Genomic DNA, 21,251 nt, shown 5'->3' on the forward strand with positions numbered 1-21,251 from the left:
TAGTTCATTTTACCTAGCACTGAGAGAGACTGCCGTTTTTAGATATCTGTAAGAGATCTTGAGTTATTTGAGAAAATCTCTAAAAGAAATATTTTTTCTGTTTTTGGAAAAGCTTTTTTGAAGAATATATTTTCCTTAAAAAATTAACAATAAAAAAGTTGGGACAAAAAGATAATCCGGGGACATACTTATAGTAAATTTTGAGCTAATAATAATCCTCGTAATAATCATAACACAACATAATATAAATTTAAAAACCTTTAATTATTTTACAGCTGACAACAATCATAATACAACAAAATATAAATAATGATATACTAATAAAGAGCAGATTTATTTTTTAGTATTAGTTTGTGTCTAATTATTTTTACAATATTGCAACATCGCAACCACGACAATACACACCACAATCGATTAAAATAATCTCTGATAACTTCGTTGCTCAATAGGTAAACGTAGTATTATAATAGAGCCATCTATTATATGGGGAAGGTATAAATTTGTCGAAAGTTGAAATGTAAAAAATCATCTTATACTGACGACGCACAGTAGTAGAAAAATAAATTCTTTCTTCAAAGCAACTTTGTTTTATTTTGTGATAATGTATGCTTTGTATATAACGAAAAGAATATATTCCTCTGTGAGGAATGTGATATTCTTATATTTATTATTTTCATTTAGAGAATATATTTATTTAATTTGAAATTATATTTTTATTTTAGACGAAGAAAGTCTTCCGCTTCCATTCAAGAATAGTTATTTTTTATACAAGACGATAAAATAGCATTTTATCGTTGACCGAAAAGATTAATTCACGAGTGTGTTAATTCGCGAGTGAATTAATTTCGGGAGACGATAATGCAATTTTATCGTCGTGTATAAAACAATATTTTTTCCATAGCGAGTTACGTTTTAAAAAATATTCAGAAATTATTATTTCAAGGAATTTATTACGAGTAGAAAAAATATTGTGCTGGGTTGGCTTTGGTTTCTTTGTAATTTGACAAATAAATAAAGCTATCTCTTTAGTTGTCAGTTTTGAGTCAATATTTTTTAATTCTCTGTCGTGTCGATTGCTGATTGAATTGGAGCCAGAAATGGCTCAAAACGAAATAAGTAAATTACCAACAGATATTCAGGCTGAGGCGACAAACGCCATATCCAAACTACTTCCATTTAAATCCCGAATAACTTATGAAAAGGAATACAAAAATTTTCAAAAATGGAAGCAATTAAAAAACGTGCGAGGCGAAATAAAGTATTGTATTTTATATCCTCGCTGTTAAAGTATCATTTAATCTACCTTTGCGGTTAAAGTACTATTTTATCTACTATAGTCTGTCCAACGATAAAATCCTTGACAGTGATAGATGCAGGGATAGATGTGTCTGTCATTTTAATTTCAAAGTAGTTAATTTTATTTTATAAAAACATAAGTTGGTACAATTGGAACGCATCGCAGGAAATTAATATATTTAAAATTTGAGTGACAAATGATTACTTCAAAATATTGTGAAAAAAAACTGTATAAAATTGAAAAAATCTAATCGGGTTACTTTATTTAAAAAAAAAATTACGGTATGTGTTAATACAAAAAATAAAAAACGAAACACCACATACAAAAAAAATATAAAAAATAACTATTCCTTATTTTCTAGCTTCAAGAAACTTCCTGCATTTATTATTATATTTATCAATATAACTTATGTACAGGGTGGGTCAAATTCGACGCTTTTAAATGGAAACACCCTTTTCTATAGGAAATAGACAAAAACTAATATTGGTATCTGGACCTCAATTTTTGTCAAAAACATGATGGTGAAAACCGCATATCGATATCTGTTACCGTTTCGGAGTTACGGGGTGTTTTTCAAAAAAATGCATTTTATATAAATCGCTGTAACTTTTTTGCTATGGAAAATTTTGTATTTTTATGAAGACATTTCCAAAGTACTTTTTTACGTAGAATTTAATGGTTTAAGTATATATTTTTTTAAATTAATAATTTAAGAATTATCAACAGAAAATTTGATTTTTTATATGGGACACCCTGTATATTTTTAGTTTATTGAAAAGAATTTAAAATTACCTTTCCAAAAATATAACACACTTGATATTTTGCTCGATTCCTCTTCGAGATAGAGAATATATAAAAATTTGCCCGCTTTAAATGAGTAGGCTTTGAACGGCACCGGCTATAATGCAAAAAATTCAAGCTGTGAGCATCAATTAAAACGAAAATAATATTTGTTATGAGAGATGCAGAATTTTATAACAATTTAAAATATATTTAACCAACATCAACACATTTAAACTATATCTAATAACAATAAAATAAATAGCAAACCAAGACATGAGATTTTGCTACAGGTGTTCGACATATCAACCGTCTTCTGTTATGGACAGACGGGGCAGTTTTTGAACATTTCTCGCAGAATTCATTAACTCAGTGGGGGTGAAAGATACCCTCTCATAACTGCTAAGTATTTCTAATTCTTGTCTAGATTATACGGAATAAGGAACCTTTATTCTTCCGCAAATATATCCATAGGATTAGATCCATGGGCACTAAGTCAGGCGGCCTCGACGGCCAAAGTTTGGGATCTTGGTTAGTTATTCAATTATTCTTGAAATTGGCTGCAAAAATTTGCTGATAACTTCAGCGTTCAGTCGTCTTGCTGGAAAAATATGTTTTCGAGTTCCATTAAGGGCATATCATCAATAAGGGGTCCAAAGCCTACTAGTTAAAAGTGGCGAACTTTTAAAAATTCTGTATTTCGAAGGGGATTATAACAAAATATCAAGTGTGCTATATTTTTGGAAAGGTAATTTTAAATTCTTTAAAGCTAATTAAAAATATAGAGGGTGTCGCAAATAAAAATCAATTTTTCTGTTGATAACTCTTAAATTATGAATTTTAAAAATTATACTTAAACCATTAAATTCTACGTAAAAAGGTGCTTTGAAATGTTTTCACAATTAATATATTTAAAATTTGAGTGACAAATGATTACTTCAAAATATTGTGAAAAAAAACTGTATAAAACTGAAAAAATCTAATCGGGTAACTTTATTTAAAAAAAATTACGGTATGTGTTAATACAAAAAATAAAAAACCAAACACCACATACAAAAAAAAAATATAAAAAATAACTATTCCTTATTTTCTAGCTTCAAGAAACTTCCTGCATTTATTATTATATTTATCAATATAACTTATGTGCAAATAAAAATTCGTAATATTCCACAGGAATAAATAAAACAAAATATTTTATTAATAACAATACTAGCCAAATTTTATACCTTAAAAGTTGATCAATTAACTTTAATCTTATTTTTTTTTAAACCAGTACCTTTTGACATTATTTTTTCGGCGGAAGAGAGATGCAGTTACGCTACGAAAAATCTGATTCAAGCAAATTTGTGGGCTGTCCACTGCGCATCGAGGGGCGTCTCTTATTTTATATTTCTCACGTCTCTAGCTATATTTGTAATATTGTACAAGGGTTGTACTAAAATCCATTATTTACCTATCGTGTGATGTTATTTTACAGCTACTCCAGTTTTAAGTTTCAGTAGTTTGGGTCCGGTGAACTATCCTGACACACGATTTTTGCATTTTTCTTTTTTTTTATCAAAAAGTAACCATTTTTAATAGTAGTTTTAAATAAAAATAAATGGAGATTATGCACAGAATTTTAAAATATTGTAATTTAATTTTAGTCGTTTTTGACACATATTTGACGTTATGGAGAATTTTCACACTTGATTTAACATGACAGCGTCAGAAGGAAAAGCAATGTTGCCAGTTCCACTGAATTTTCTTTTTCTGTTTTTTATTTTTATTTTGAAAAAATAGTTATTTTTAATAATAAAAATGCGTTGGTAATGTGTGAATGGGAAAACTAAAAAAAAACAACAAGAACGAAACAAAAGCAATCAAAACACGCTTAAGCAACCAACCCCACCAAATAACCACCTATCCATTTCATTAACACCCCCCAAATAACCAGGCTAACCAATGCATTAACACCCTCCAAATAACCAGGCTAATCTAATTGTGCCTAATGACAAAACTTCATTGCAAATTTTATTTCAGAAAAATTGCTTTAAAATAATCCACTTGTTGCACCAAAGTGATAGCTTACCCTAATTCGTATTAAAAAAAAAACATTTTAAAACCTATGACGTCATTTTTTTCCTTAAAAACAGATGCATGAATTTCCGGATAATTTACTAGCTGATCTGACAACCATGTATCAATTCGCAATATTTGTCAAAACTCGACCTTCACTACTGTCAGCGTAAACATAGAAACGGATATAAACAAATCCGCGACTCTTTCGTTATCGGTTATGGAATTTGCTATAAAAATAAAATAACAACATTTTTAAGAATGTTTTTTATGTGAAACGTGTTTTTCCACATCAGATTTTAGTCAAATAATCCCAGAAATTCATTTTAAGGTAACATAAGCTTCATTTTCTAGGAAAAATCGTGTGTCAGGATAGTTCACCGAAGCCCAGTAGTTTTTATGTTCGACGAGATAGTATACAAACCATATACAAACTTTATTAATGGTAACTTTATCGCATAGATAAATGCAACAAGTTTAGATTGGAAAGCCCGTAAAAATTTTGGGCCGCGAAATTATTTTGGATCGCGACCGTTATACGCGATCTGGCGCTGCTATAGCGGTCGCTATGAACAACGGCAAACAAAAACAGAAATAATTTTCTCTTGTCAAAGTCGGAATCTTCAAAAATCATAATAATCTTTCAAAATCTAAACCGCTTTCATTAAAGAAATTCCGAAATGTGTTTATAGCATCCATTTTCAAAGTAATTATTGCTATCTTGTGAGTTTAATTCAAGTTTTATTTACTTCAACCGGTGATAACTGTGAAAAAGTGGCATTAAAAATTTAAAAAGCTGTGCTGTGAACTGTGAACTGCAAAAACCATCGTGGATCGTGGCATAACGTCGGTTTTCAATGTTTCATAGGTATTTCGTACATGCGTAATTATATAAAATAAAGTTTCTTGTATGCAACACACTGTATTTTGCTATAAAAATAAAATAACAACATTTTTAAGAATGTTTTTTATGTGAAACGTGTTTTTCCACATCAGATTTTAGTCAAATAATCCCAGAAATTCATTTTAAGGTAACATAAGCTTCATTTTCTAGGAAAAATCGTGTGTCAGGATAGTTCACCGAAGCCCAGTAGTTTTTATGTCCGACGAGATAGTATACAAACCATATACAAACTTTATTAATGGTAACTTTATCGGTGTATAAAACTCTCTACCTGATGGGTACCGAATATTAACTATAAACTGTCCTCTGAGTCTACAGTTAATTTGCCCCCAATTCTTCCTTCACTTAATTTCAAAAGACACAAAATACACGTAATAACACGAATCAAAATACATTATCTTCCAAAACGCAGTGTATTTGACATAATTTGACAAAAAATGTTAACCACTAATTTGACAAGATTTTGACAAGCCTCAAAAACCTAAAGGCCAGTTCATACGCATCTGCGTTCGAGATTCGTTCATCGTTCCGTCACTCCAGTAATATTCAAAATATGATCTGTCATTTTTAAAATAAACCAATAAAACTGGTTAAAAACAACAAAAGACAACGCATGACGGATTTATATATAAATCCATCCATAGTTAACTTAAAAAATATTAGAAACTTTTTTTAGTGGAATAAATAGATTGGTATGGATGTCATCTGCTTTTTTTCTGTCGTCGTCTGTCGAAATCTTACTTGAGAAAAAAAAACAGAGTATATTTTGATAGATATAAGGCAATTTTAACAGTTGCTATGGAAAAAAATATATTTACTTCATTTAAGAAAAATTATATTCTTAATATTAAAACAATCTAATTTAGATATTATTATTCTTGGATAAAATATTTTTGTTATATAATTTCGCTTTAGTTCGTAAAATGATATTTTTTTATTAAAAATATCATATTCTGGTATTAAAATTACTTTATTATTGTTTGAAAATTAGAATATATTTAAATCCAAAAAAAACATGTAACTATAACGAAGTATAACAGAATTCTTCATTAAAAGCATATATTTTTAAAACAATGTAAATCTTTTAAAAATATATTTTTCTAACATTAAAACAACTGAAATTCTTATTTGAAGAATAATGTCTTAAGTAGAGAAAAAGATTCTTAATGGAAGCATATATTTTCAAGAATTTTCATGTTCTTAGTTTAAAAATTAAAAATATTGGTTTTTTTTCTGTGCGCATTCGCCAAAAATTTCACAAAACTATTTTCCTTTTCAGTCGCCATTTGGTCAGGAGTCAACGTTGCCGGTGTTCGACTGAGGGAATTGAACCCTGCCGTTGGAACGGAAAACGATCCCGAAAATTGGAAAGACATCCACAAACAAGTGGTCAACTCCGCATACGACGTCATCAAGCTAAAAGGTTACACTTCCTGGGCCATCGGCCTTAGTGTAGCTTCGTTGGCGTCCAGCATTTTGAGAAATTCGAATAACGTTCATGCCGTTTCTACATACGTGAAGGTAAGGTCGTTTGAGGGTTGGGTAGTTCAATCGACATATCAATTATATTTACGTTTTACTTTATACAGGGTCCGGCAAAAGTGCGTCGGTCATCTGTAGCTCCTAGAATAAAAAACTAGAGAATTTTGATTAAGTGCACTCCTAAAGTATGTACGAGAATGTGTTTCAGGAAAATATTTTAGCTTCTATAGGATGGCTCAAAAATGTGTGGGTGGTAGTGATGGGCAAAACTGTTATTTTTAGATAACAGTTGAAACTGTTATAGTTATTTATAAAAAACAGCTTAAAATAACAGCTTAAAAATAACAGGTTTCTTTATTTTACTGCTAAATATCTGAAAGAGTATGAGGCGGTCACCGCCAGGCGTATTAACGCAGTTGCAAGTTGCAAAAATGACGTGCTCGGTGGTAGTATTTCCAGGGTGTCAAAACATTTCTAAATATCGATTGTTATCTAAAATACCTCTCTAAAAACGGTGGTTGTTTACAAATAAGCGCTGTTTACAAATTGCGATATAAAAAAAACCAAAATTCTGCCACTCGTCTATACCTATACATTCCGATCTACCTACGCCCTGCCCCTCGATCCGGGTAGATCCTGAATTGCGTAGCAGTGTACAGGGTGCATCTCACTCGACGGGCGAGAAGCTCTTAGTTATGATTTTAACATTGGCGGTCAAAAAATAGCAATATAAGAAAATGTGTAGTATATTTTTCATAAGTAAACCAACTACACACTAGAGTTCGAATTAATTTTACACTTAAACTAGCGTGTACCCGCGACTTCGTTCGCGTCGAATTAATAATTTCTAATGGTGATGTAAAGCAAAAAACAAAATTTCCATTAACATACAAACTGGATAAAATTTTCTCACATTTGCCAAAAATAAGCTTTCTAACGTCGAGCAGTTTAAGCAGAATCGTGGTTAATCAATTACTCAACTTTTTAGAACACCCTGTATGATTTTTTAAAAAATTTCAAAATATGTAAAAAAAACAAAATAAATTATGCGTATCCAGGCGTTTTCCCGAAAGACTAACCGTTTTTTAAATAACAAATATTGTAATATTAGAGGGGCGTTTCACCCTGTTGGAATTTGAGATTCGATTGAGTACCCCTCCTTATCGAACCTAAACCCCACAGTCAATCCGTTTGCCAAAAATCAGCTTTAAACGTCAATCAGTTTAAGCAGAATAGTGATTACTCAATGGTCATATTTTATGAAACACCCTGTATATATTTTTAAAAAATCTTAAAATATGTAAAACATAATAAAATATACATGTTTTAAGAGTTTTTCCGAAAAACTCACCGGTTTTTAAATAAAAAATATTCTAATATTTGAGAGTAGTTTCACCCCCTTAGAATTCGAGTTTCGAAAAATCCCTTCTTATCGAACCTCTACACACTAAAGTCAATCCGTTTTCCAAAAGTCAGCTTTTTACGTCAAGTGCTTTAAGCAGGATCGTGATTAATCAATGACCAGATTTTTCCAAACACCCTGTATACATTTTTAAAAAATCTTAAAATATTATTCCTAAATAAATACCTAAATATTGAAACTTAATAAGTAAGTACTGAAACATACAGCGCCATAATATCTCGACCTCCGTCCGTTATGCTCGTAACAGGTTGAAACAGAATGTATCTAAAACAACTGATGCGTTATTCCCCAACCTGTTTCAAACCTCCATCACTCCGATTATCTTAACCGCCGCCCTGTTATGCTCTTAACAGGTTGAAAAACAACATATCTAAAATGACTGCTTCTCCAACCCGTTGCGAGCCTCCATCGACAATCGACCGATGCAGCAGCGTTTCTTTCCCACTCCTGTTATCTCGACCGCCAGGCGTTATGCCCGCAACTGTTTCAAAAACCTGCTGCTTTTATATCCTATTATTTTTAAGCTGTTGCAACCCAATACGACCATCGACGGTTTCGACCGAAGCAGCTACGTTCGCCGTAGCGCTTTCCCCACTCCGTTGTCCGTTGTCTCGCCGCCTGTATCGATGGTTGATGAAATAACATGTTTTCCATCCATACTAGTTGTTTTTTGAATTGCTTCGAGCAGCATAGAATTTCGTGGTGGTGTAGAGCGGCGACTTCGTTTTTCGTTTCACGAGCGGCCGATCTCTACGTGTCGTTATTTTATATCTGTTATTTTTTAGAAGTAGTAACGGTTGCGTTATGTTATTTATAAATAATTGTTATAAAATAACAGATAGTTAAATAACAACCCATCACTAGTGGGTGGATCGGGATGGTTTTTTTAAATGGGACACCCTGTATATTATTGCATTTTTGGCTTCCTTTCTGATCATTTTACATAATCTTAAGATATGAGTAAATATATTTCAATATTTTTAAAAATATTTCAAAATATATAAAAAATTATATTTTTCAACCATCCTTAAAAAAATTATTACAAATACTAGATCTGCCCTGAAATCAAAACTATATTAGGTATTTACTTTAGATGGTCTAGCTATAAATAGGGTAATCTTAAATTATACATGGTGTTTACAATTCTACGCCAAAGTTTCTAAAATATAAAATAATTTTTATTTATTTCTTTTTATTAAATGAAGAGTTAAAAACGAAAAATTTTTGTATCTAAAGTATTTCAAAATTTTAATGGTTTCGCAGATACACACATTACCTATATTTATTTAGGCTGTACTTAAACTGCCGTTAAACAGTAGCCTACTGAAATGCCGTTAATAGGTTTGACGTCGTTGATGTGACGCACTTGACGGCTTTTTAATGCTTTGGTTAAAATGCCGTCGAACGGTCGCATACTAAAATGCCGTTAATCGTTAATGCAGAGTAGGCTACTGATTAATACTTAATAATTTGTAATGTAATGTTGTATGGCTTATTCTGAATAAAATTAACTTGGAACGGTGTATGTAGGTAGACGCATATGTTGCCGTTGTAGGTTTGAAAATATATTTGACAACTTAAAAATAATATATGGCATTGGTTTTCAGGTTTTTATTGCAAATTATGAACTGACAACTTAAAAATAATACTACGTCAACTTAAAAATAATGCTACAGATAGCATTCTCTGCAAAACCACAGTTTTGATTTAGGTCGCTTAGTCAATCCTGCACAACGGATATGTCTCCATAGAAGGCATCTACTGCAACAAAGTGACATGATTTTTCTGCGTGTCTTCACTGCACACAGAACAAAACCAACTTTGTTGAAGTCGTTTCTGCTCAACTAGATTGGTTATTTTTTCAAAGGCTTTCTCGGTGTAAAAACTTCTAAAAATCGTAATTTACATTATTAGTTATTAATTTGGTAATTATTAGGTATCGCTACACTTACCTTATCATGTGGATATCAGCAGCCTCATCAAGAACGGCATGTGATATTTCTTCGGGGAGCATTTTAAGGTCTACAGTTTCAAGAAATTTCCCATTTGTAATGTCTCTAACGATGTTACGATCCTTAACGAAGCAATTCAGGATTACATTTTGTTTTTCATGATAGGATTGTTTAGCAAATGCTACAGTACATCTTTTCTTTTTCTTTGATGGTCCTATGACTGTTAAGTCCTGTCCTTTTGGACGTCCTCGTTTTTTTATTGAAACAGGCATCTTAATTGTTGTCAAAGCGAAATCATTGACATCAACTATTTGATGGGACTGTTTGTTGACGTCATTTAAAACTGAATCACTAATATAGGAAAGTTGATGCGCTTCATCTCGTGTCAGTTCCTCCTCTATAACCAGCTCGTTACAAAACTCAGGTGCTTCCACAGGTGACTGACCAAGAGTTGATATATTTTTATTATCTAATATGAGCGCTTCACTCATATTGTTTCTGTCTTGAAGGTCTGTCTCGTCACAAACCTCAGAGTGTTCCACAGAAGACTGATTTTTACTTTCAAATACAACTGCATCATCATAATTTATATGTAGCATCTACTGCAAGAAATTCAGGAAAAGCCTTCATTGTACTTTTCATGTTTGGATTTTGAATGAAAAGTCCTCTGAAATTATTGTCTTCGTCTCGCAAAACAGCTACATTGGCACCTGAAAACAGAGTAGTTATTGGGACTAATAAGACGATAATAGAATATTTTAGTTTACCGTATTTAGCTTTAAGTATATTTTTAAGCAGTCATCTAAGTTTTCTTTTCTTGATTGATCGGATATCTTCATATTTGTTAAATCTTGTAAAGTAACAATTTTACCAGTACTTTCTTGAACGTTCGACGGCATTTTAACCAAAGCATTAAAAAGCCGTCAAGTGCGTCACATCAACGACGTCATATCTATTAACGGCATTTCAGTAGGCTACCGTTTAATGGCAGTTTAAGTACAGCGATTTATTTATGGCTCTTTCATATGGCTCTTTCAAGGGTAAAATACGAGAGAAAATCATTGGGTGGCTGTGATAAAAATTTACTGTGGAAAATGCCATATGGAATATAAAACCGCGAATATCTGCAAAATTGTTAAAAATGTTGAAATACTTTAAATACAAAAAATGTTCATTTTTTAATTCTCCATCTACTGAAAAAATAATATACAAGGTATTCTTTAAAAAAAAACGAAGAAAATTTATTTTATATTTTAAAAAGTTTGCAGTAGAATTTTGAACATCCTGAATGATTTACGATTACCATATTTCTAGCAAAGTAAGTACAGAGCAGCTAAAGTAAATACCTAATATAGTTTTGATTTCAGGACAGTTCTTGTATTTTTAATGATTTTTTTAAGCAGGGCTGAAATATATATTTTTTGTTTATTTATTAATATCTCTCTTAGGATTATGTAAATTGATCTGAAAGTAGGCCAAAAATGCAATAATTGACAGGGTATTCCATTCAAAAAAATCATTCCGATCCACTCACACTTTTTTGAGCCACCCTATAGAAGTTAAAATATTTTTCTCAAATAGATCCTAGTACATACATTAAATTTCCAGTTAAACAAAATTCCCAAGTTTTTTATTCTAGGATCTACAGATGCCCGACGCACTATTGCCGGACCCGGTCCTTAAAGTACCAACTGAGATAGCTAATTTAATAAAATATATTTTTTGTAAACCAAGTACTTAAGATTTTTAGAAGTTATTGACATCTCTGCTATTAATATAAATGATTTGTCAGTTGTTTGTTAGGGTAGTACCTATACAGAGCATGCAGTAAATTCCAGCGTATAAAGAGACTAAGAAAGGAGCATATCAAACAAAAAAAATTGACGAGACCGTAAAGGGGTTTTATTAAGACTGACTCGAAATTTGATTTCTCAATGGACTTATTTTCTAGCTTGTTAAAAATATAAAATAGGGTGCACTGAATAATTTCCCAAATTTGTTTTATGCTCTATCTTCTATCAATAAAAATTAGAATCCATTAAAACATACAGGGTGAGTTTCCTACGATGTCCTCTATGGGTATCTCGGAAACTACTGGAGATACAGAGTCGGTTAAATGGGGAAAGAATTGCAGTTTTGTGGGGTCATAAATATGCGCCTTTCAGATTTTTGAAAAAGTTCATGGCTTACTAGATATTTCGAAAAAACAAATTTCGGCTATTTTAAAAATTGTCCCTAATTCCATTATAAGCTATTTTAGATAAAAAGTTTTCAGATAAAAGTTGTAGATAATCACATCCTTAATGAGATAGTGTCCTCCGTTTTTTCTAAAGCTTGTCATTTTTGACATATGACACAAACTTAGGTTTTTATAAATGGAAACCATAGTTGGCCATGACTTCATAAAAAGCGCCATTTTTTAAGCTTTTTAGTGATATAAGCTATAATATCTTTTCTTCAAAAAATTACTGGGTTATAGCCAATCCTTATAATTTTTAAACAAATTCACTTAGTGAGCCATGGAAACAAGTTCGATCGCTGTTGCTCTCAGAAATGTGAAGCTGTCACATCCAAACTTTGTAAATTAAAATAAACAAAAATTGTAAATATGAATTTTTCAAATGAAGAAAAGCGTGTAGATACTCGCGCATCAATATAGTGGTTCCAACATGACTTTTATTATGACACATCACCCCCCACCCCCCATAACGAGAGAAATGTTAAAAATTATTTATATCATAATTATACAAACGCAGGGATAGGAAGAGGTGGACTAATTGCATGGGCCTCCCCGATCACCTGACCGATCCATTTTAGAATTTTTTATGCGGTATAGGTAACAATAAGGTTTACAAAAGAACTTATGAATTAAGAGAGGCACTAGAAGTGGAGGTACGAAAGAAGTTTAATTAAGTCGACCGGTTCTTCTATGAGAATAGGTAGTAATTCAGTTTTAAAAAGATGCAACTCAAAACAATGGCGGATTTTTTGAACATTTTCTAAAATAACTTAAAGTGTATGTAGTGATATTATTTTTTAAGTTTTAGTTTGTGTAATGTAAATTGTAAAGAACCGTTTAGTAATATATTCTGACTTTTTATAAGTTACAAATCATAACAGAATAAGAATACCATGCAATCTAAGTGAAATTAGTCAAGAAAGATAAAAATTGGCTATAACTAAATTTAACTTTTCTAACATGTCTTAAAAACCGTTCTCTAAAAAACGTAACGTTCACCGGTCAACGTATCCTCGAAAATGTATGGTTAAAAAAAGTTGAACCAATAATCCTACACGCTTTTCTTCATTTGAAAAATTCATATTAACAATTTTTGTTTATTTTAATTTATAAAGTTTCGATGTGACAGCTTCACATTTCTGAGAGCAAAGACGATTAAACTTGTTTCCATGGCTAACTAAGTGAAATTATTTAAAAATGATAAGAATTGGCTATAACTCAGTAATTTTTCGAAGAAAACATATTATATCTTATATCGCTGAAAAGCTTACAAAATGGCGCTTTTTATGAAGTCATGGCCAACTATGGTGTCCATTTAAAAAAACATATGTTTGTGTCATATGTCAAAAATGACAGGCTTTAGATAAAAACGAAGGACACAGTCTCATTAAGGATGTGATTATCTACAACTTTTGTCTGAAAACTTTTTGTCTAAAATAGCTTATAATGGAATTAGAGACAATTTTTAAAATAGCCGAAATTTCTTTTTTTCGAAATATCTAGTAAGCCATGAACTTTTTCAAAAATCTGAAAGGCGCATATTTATGACCCCACAAAACTGCAATTCTTTCCCCATTTAACCGACTCTCTATCTCCAGTAGTTTCCGAGATACCCATAGAGAACATCGTAGGAAACTCACCCTGTATAATTCTAAATAATAAATAAGTTAATGTAATTAATTTATTAACAAAAATATAGAGGCGCTACAGGAGAAACCAAGTAAATTTTGAAAAATTCACTTGTATTTTATTTTGAACAAGTAGTATTAGATGCAAAAATACAAGAACAAAAATCTAATTAGTTAATTCTAAACAAATCTAGAAACGATCATGTGCACGCTGCTTAAATAACAATTTTAAGATTTATACACTTTTATGCAAAGTAACTATTATAAAATAAACGCAGAAACTTTATACGAGGGTTGTCTTTTGCATATAGAGGGAGAAAAATGCAGTAAATAACTGTTAAACACTAGTATTTTCCGAAGCATCCTCCACGCAGAGAAATGCACTTTTGCATCTATTGGAACTAATTTGGAAACCAGTCATTCCACGCGCGTTGGTACCATCAGAATTGCGGTTTTGAAGGCACTGACTGTCTGGGGACTCGAATCTTTGACCACTCAGTTCATTCTTAATTTTAGGAAAAGTAAAATGTCGTTAGGACTTAGGTCGGAACTGTATGGAGGATGGTCCAATAATTCGATGTTTTCTTGCTTTAAAATGTCAATTGTTCTTCGAGCTATTTGGAAATTTTCATTGTCATGGTGGAATATCATTTGTCGTGGAGGGTTGGTTTTTCGAAACTCAGCAATAACTTCCGGCAAACAAATAGATATATACCAATCAGCAGTAACAGTTCTTTGATCTTGCACAGGAATTGTTGCTACATTACCAGCTTTTGAGATAATGCCGCCACCTTTTCGGAAACATTTCCAGAACGGATAATTTTCATCGGTTTTGGTTGACCTCGGAACATCCAAACAGCCGATTGATGTTTATGTTTGGATTCATAAGAGTAAATCCAGATTTCAAGACCACTGACATTGCTGTATATATTTTTTCAGCTTCCTGTGTTAAACCGGTGTATTGTTTTTGACACTCATCGACTCTCATCGAATTGCTTTCTGTTCTTCCATCAAGAGGTGCGGTATCCAACGAAGAACTAATATTTTTACAGATAATTCTTCATGTCAAATTTTTTGGATTGAGGTCTTTGAAATAACCAATGAAGCTTCAATTTCCCGACATGTGACATGTCGATTTTCTTGAATCAGCTTACGTACAACATATACGTTTTCCTGGGCGACTGCCGTTGTTGGTGGACCAGTTCTTGGATCGTCGCTAAGGCTACTCTGTCCAAGTTTAAATTCTCCATAGCAACGTGAAATTGTCGACTAATGTGGTGATTCATTGCCGAAAACAGAAACCAACTCGGCAATGCATAATTGTAAAAAATTATTGTGCAAAAATTTTCTCGGCTTGATTCCATTTTTCAACTCATTTGTCTACTTGAAAAATTAGTTTAGGTACAGCTTTAAACAAAGCAGTCTAAAACTTTGGTGTTTGATGACAGTTAATTTTGAGATTCTGATATATGTTAGGTTATGTTAGGTTGCCTCGTACTAAATCACAAAATTTTAAATTTGTCAAAGAAATGTCTTTTTAACTTTAATATATACAATATACAGGGTGTTTCAAAACAAATGCGAAAAACTTTAGGGGGTGATTCCTTGTTCAAAATAAAGGGTAGTTTGCTTTATAAACGTTGGGTCAAAAGTCAACCATTAGGGAGATATCGCGGTACAAAGATGGCGGAAAAATAATGTTTTTATTTTTTATCTTGAAAACGAAAAGAGATAGACTAATGAAATTTTATGGAAGCATTACTGATATGAAAACACACTTTCAGGTAATTTTTTTACTTTTTTAAAATGAGTGGAAGGGGTTGAAATAAACTACCCATATCATTCTTGTTAACGAAATTTAAAGAAAAATTTTATCAAACACATGCAAATGCTTTAATTTGGATAGTTTAGTTTGTTTAGTAACTTTTTTACCTCTTGTGTTTTTTTGATAAAGCTCACCGATTAGAAATTAAAAAATAAAATGTAAAGCATTACATGTCAGGACAAAAAACATTTTTAGATTAAGAATCTAGTGATAATAACGATAATAATAATCATCTAGATAATAACGTATTGCAGTAGAGTAATGTCAAATAAAATATATTAGGAACATCCTAAAAGTAACAGCTGCCGACTAGATTTTTTCCTAAAAAAATTACAGCAGCCCACTAGATTCTTTATCAGAAAATGTTTTTTGTCCTGACATGTAATGCTTTACATTTTATTTTTTAATTTCAAATCGGTGAGTTTTATCAAAAAAATACAAGAGATAAAAAAGTTTCTAAACAAACTAAACTATCCAAATTAAGGCATTTGCATGTGTTTGGTAAGATTTTTCTTTAAATTTTGTTAACAAGAATGATAGGGGTAGTTTATTTCAACCCCTTCCAGTCATTTTAAAAAAGTTAAAAAAATACCAGAAAGTGTGTTTTTATAACAGTAATGCTTCCATAACATTTTATTAGTCTATCTCTTTTCGTTTTCAAGATAAAAAATAAAAACATTATTTTTCCGCCATCTTTGTATAAAATATAATATATAAAATACTATTTGTCCTCTATCTTAGTCTTTTTATTCACTGGTACATTCGATATTTTTTATTTTTTTAATCTTAAATTCTTACTTTCAACATCTCTAAACTCTATATATTCTTCTTTTATATTACTTCTGTGCTTAGCAGCTGTTAAGTATAATTTTTTCGCCGAAAAGTAATTATTAAAATTAAAATGATCTACAAACTACACAATAATCATTAGTCTGAAATCACTTTTAATTTTTAAAACATTGTTTTATTAAATATACTGTTATTAATTATTAGATATTAATAATATTATTCCAGTGTCATTAAATTGGATCGGCTGCCTAATTTGGAACAATCAGTAAAACTATGTTTTACATATTTGCACCATATTTATACGGAGCGATCAATAATGAATGAAATAGTTGGCTATTTTGAGTTTGCTGGTTTGGTTGGCAATAAATTTAAGAAATTTAAATATTTATCGACTGTTATGTATAATTAATTTTTTGACTATAATGAAATTCGTTTTCAATAATAATGTAATAACTACAGTTGACAGTGAAAATTTACATTAATTGAAAAACTACGTTGAAAAATTGATTGGAAAAGACCATTTATTGGTATTTGCTTTTTAACTAGAATGACAGACATCAAATAATGTCACTCTGCAATTTTTAGAGTGATCAGACTTCTTCCTGTCTTTGGCGTTTATGTAATTGTATGATAATAGATAATTCAATTATAGAAAGCTTTTCTTGTTTAATGACACTTGAATATTACTAGCTCCAGAGTCTAAAACTAATAATAATTAATGTTATAATTTACTGCATGGTAAAATGGATCTTCTTTAGACTAGCTGTCTTTTATAGGTCATTTTAAAGCCCAACAAAATCCATGGTGCTTTATGCTTGGTTGTGTTTTGAATGTGTTTGCACTGCATTTTTAGTGTTTAGAAGCTTACAGCGATATTACTAGAAGCTTGGGTATGAACATATTCTCATATAATAAAAAATAAAAAGTATTTTAATGGAATGAGTCCTTTTCCGTCGGGTTTTGCGTTATTTTAGAATTTTAACTACAGGCGGTTTACTCTTGTTACAATACGAGTATATCTGAAGAAGTTTAACGCAATTTATAGTAGGTATCTATAAATTTAAAAGACACATCGATCTCGGTGTTCTGTAAAGTTTGAATTTAGCTATTTGAGTGTCGAAGATTGGTCGATTACATTCTTCAATATATCTTTGAATAAAGAATGTATTAAAGGGGATTTAATGTGTAATTTTTATGGTGGTGAAAAAAATGTAAAATGTAGTAAATTGTTAGATATTAATATTGTATAGTTTTATAAAGTAAGTGGTTATTATGATGCTATATATAATATATATTATAATAATTATACCATAACGTTAAAAAAACGGCGCCAAAGACGGCTGGGTAATAACAATTGATGGTAAATTTGGTGAGGTCAAGACGTGATTACTTGGCCTGTATTCTTAATTTTTTAATAGGGCTTACTGCCAGATGGCCCTAAGAAGGTTGTAATTTATTTTTATATTGAATAAAAATGATTTTAATTTCGATAAAAAAATAATTTTTTGGAAATAGATTTGTGTGCCTGAAAACGTTCTATCATTTTTATCTTTCCCTAATTAGCCTTAATTTTGACAAGTTTTATGTCAATTTTCAATGAATGACGTCTAAAGGTTGGCCTCGCCAAAATTATCGATTTTCATTCCCTAGACGTCTTTGCAGCAGTTTTTTTTATCTTACGTTAGTTACAAACAATACCTTTAGAAGTAAGATTTTATATTAGTAGTTAGAAGTAGTTTTTTTCGACCAATGTTTGCTGATGTCTTGTATGGCAATCTTTGTCCCATTAGTCTAATATGTTAAAAGCAATTTTGATGGTTACTGATGGTTTGGTGATATCATATTTTTCACTAATGACATAAATCCTATTTTGTAGAAACTGCACTAACCACTTATGATAAACAATATACAGTTTTTTATGATATTGTATACAAAAATAATTATGTATTATTATGTCATTATACAGGGTGTTCCAGAAATAAGTGCAGATATTTTAACTGGCCCTAGAAGTACGCCTATGAGATGTTTTTTGCGAAAAAAATTGTTGAAAATTTTATGTTTTTCTTCAAATTTTCCGGAAAATTTTAAAAAACTTTTTAGTGCCACTTGTTTCACATGAGATTTCTCTACGGTGTATCTAAATCTTGCAGTGTTGTACCACATCCTACATTATTCATATTCAACTTATTATTTGTATACACTGTAATTTTAAATTGGTACACAAGAAATGACGAGGATTAATTTTAATCATATCAGTGTCTATTACTAACAATTCTAGAAACAAACCACATATATTTATTTTTAACTACTATCTATATATACTTAAAAAGTAACTCTTAACATTGCGATAGGAATTCACTATTCGGAACATCGACAAAATCAGACAAATAAACCATATATGAACGACACACAACAACTCATTCCAGGAAGTTCAGATTTCACTAATTATAGCATATACTTGTTTTGACTATCTGGCAATACAGGGCGTCGAAAAAGCTGAAAGACCTCGTGAAAAACACTTACCTAATAGCCGGTTATCGCCAGCGGTTCTCAAAATATTGCCATTATTTTTTAAACATTTCCAAGTTAAATAACTCGGTTATTTTCAATTTATTTTAAAAATGGTAAAGAGAAAATATGTTTCTTTTGACCAGATATACCACCCCTTAAAATATCTGCACTTATTTCTGGGACACCCTGTATATAACTTTTTAGTGCGAATAGTATTATACAGGGTGTCCCAGAAAAAAAAGTATTTTAAGGGGTGGTAGATTTGGAGAACACCGCACGATCAGCCTTATGAGTCACACACTTAAGATCTTTCTCAAAGTCATCCGCCGCAGGATATACAGAAAATTAGAAGAAGATATAGCAGATACTCAGTTTGGCTTTAGAAATGGTTTCGGTACTAGGGAGGCTTTGTTTGCCTACAATGTCTTAATGCAGCGATGCCTTGATGTCAATCAAAATGTATATGCCTGCTTTATTGACTATAATAAAGCATTCGATCAAGTACACAAGCAACTAATAGAAGCGTTAGAACGAAAAAATCTCGATACAAGAGATATACAAATAATAGTAAAACTGTACCTCAATCAAAGTGCGTCGAAAATGATGCCCTCGAAAATGATGCTGGTGGAATACTAGTTAACGGCATACCTCTGAACAATTTGCGCTACGCTGTTGATAGAGTCCTTCTCGCTAAAAACATGCAAGACCTGCAGAATATGTTAAATAACGTCATCACAACTAGTCGAGAATATGGTCTGACACTCAATGTTAAGAAGACGAAATACATGATTGTCACTAAAACTGGAGTGCCCAATGAACATCTGTACGCGGAAGGCGAGGAGCTCGAAACAGTAGAGAGGTATGACTACCTGGTACAAGTGTCGACTGCACCGCGGATTATTGTTCAGAAATAAAGATTCGCATTGAAAAGGCCCGTGCATCCTTTGTGAAGATTAAGAATCTGCTCTGTAGCCGCGATTTGAGCCTAGATCTGAGAACTCGTATGCTCAAATGTTATGTATACCCAGTCCTTTTGTATGGTATGGAAGCTTGGACCCTCAACGAGCTTTGCGAGCGGAAACTGGAGGCCTTCGAGATGTGGACATACCGTAGGATGTTGAGAATACCATGGACAGAGCATGTAACCAACGTGGAGGTTCTGAGAAGAATGAGGGAGGGCGTAGAGATCCTCAAGGAAGTGAAAAAAAGAAAATTCCAATATCTCGGCCATATCATGAGAGGTCCAAGCTATAAGATTTTGCAACTCATAATCCAGGGAAAAATTGTAGGAAAAAGATCTGTTGGAAGGAGAAGAATATCCTGGCTCAGAAACCTGCGAAAATGGTTTAATGTCACGTCATCTAATCAAATCAAATCAAATCAAAATAGTTTATTTACTTTTTTTTAAACATTAATATACACAATAAACAAAGAGAAAAAATTAAGTAAATGGGACTGTGTCGCGATTATAAAAAAAACCGATACACAAAAACAAAAACAGTAAATGTTTTTGTGTCGCACAGCCCTGTAAATATTTAAAACAAATATACATGCATAAATGATACAAAGATTAATACAAAGAATTCAAAATAAAATACATAAAATATACTCAAATACAAAAAAGAGAATGCAATCAACGGGAATGACCAGGAGGAAGGCTAGGGCACCAGGGAAAAGTTAAATTAAGTTGAAATCATCAGGTTATTATTAAAATTAAAAACTAAAAGGCGACGAAAGCAGGCAGGCAGGTTAGTCACTCGTTTAAATTTCTAACGGTTTTGTTTTTGTTGTTCTAAATATATAGACTTGACACTATTTACAAATTTTTCCATATGAAAGCTCTTGAACGCATTTAGGAATCTGATGCCACAATTGAATCGCTACAAAGCTGAAAGATCTCTGAAATGCCGCAGTTCTGTGCTGGGGGACTTTGAAATTATTTACATTTCTGGTAAAATAAGAATGTTCATGAGAATTGAAAAGTGAATTTAAATAGGGTGGTTTTCCGGTTTTTAAAACTTTATAAATAAATGATAACATATGACATTTACGTCTATTGCACATTGATAATATAGAATTACTATTTAGGTATGGTGTAATGTGATGTCTATAGGGTATATTAAACGATGATAATTAAAAAAAATATTAATGATGTCTATAGGGTATATTCATCTGACCTATTTAGGGCCCCAGCTTCCAAGGTCAAAATAGCAATGATGATAGCCAACCTCCGATATGGAGACGGTACATAAAGAAGAAGAAGAAGAAGAAGAAGATTTCGATAAAAGAAACATATTTTCTCTTTATCGATTTTCAAATAAGTCCAAAATAACGGAGTTATTTTACTTTGAAAATTTCAAAAG

At 31.4% G+C, this 21,251-nt stretch overlaps 2 protein-coding genes across 3 annotated transcripts in view; one reads left to right on the forward strand and one right to left on the reverse strand.

Annotated features, from left to right (window-relative positions):
* The window catches only part of LOC115874232 (L-lactate dehydrogenase), a 62,854-nt gene that overhangs the window by 37,598 nt on the left and 4,005 nt on the right, over positions 1 to 21,251 (forward strand). For both annotated transcript variants that reach the window (XM_030889328.1, XM_030889329.1), the window contains exon 5: positions 6,319 to 6,560. In XM_030889328.1, the coding sequence (XP_030745188.1) occupies positions 6,319 to 6,560 (242 nt within the window). The remainder of the gene's footprint in view (positions 1 to 6,318; positions 6,561 to 21,251) is intronic.
* LOC115874233 lies at positions 9,546 to 10,777 on the reverse strand. Its single transcript, XM_030889330.1, has 2 exons — positions 10,664 to 10,777; positions 9,546 to 10,606 (listed from the first exon to the last, which is right to left on the reverse strand). The coding sequence occupies exon 2, from the start codon at positions 10,493 to 10,495 to the stop codon at positions 9,893 to 9,895; it is 603 nt and encodes a 200-aa protein (XP_030745190.1). The 5' UTR covers positions 10,496 to 10,606; positions 10,664 to 10,777; the 3' UTR covers positions 9,546 to 9,892.

Source organism: Sitophilus oryzae, unplaced genomic scaffold, assembly GCF_002938485.1.
Source record: "Sitophilus oryzae breed Bouriz unplaced genomic scaffold, Soryzae_2.0 scaffold_1246_pilon_pilon, whole genome shotgun sequence".
In the NCBI taxonomy this organism is placed as follows: Eukaryota; Metazoa; Arthropoda; class Insecta; order Coleoptera; family Curculionidae; genus Sitophilus; species Sitophilus oryzae.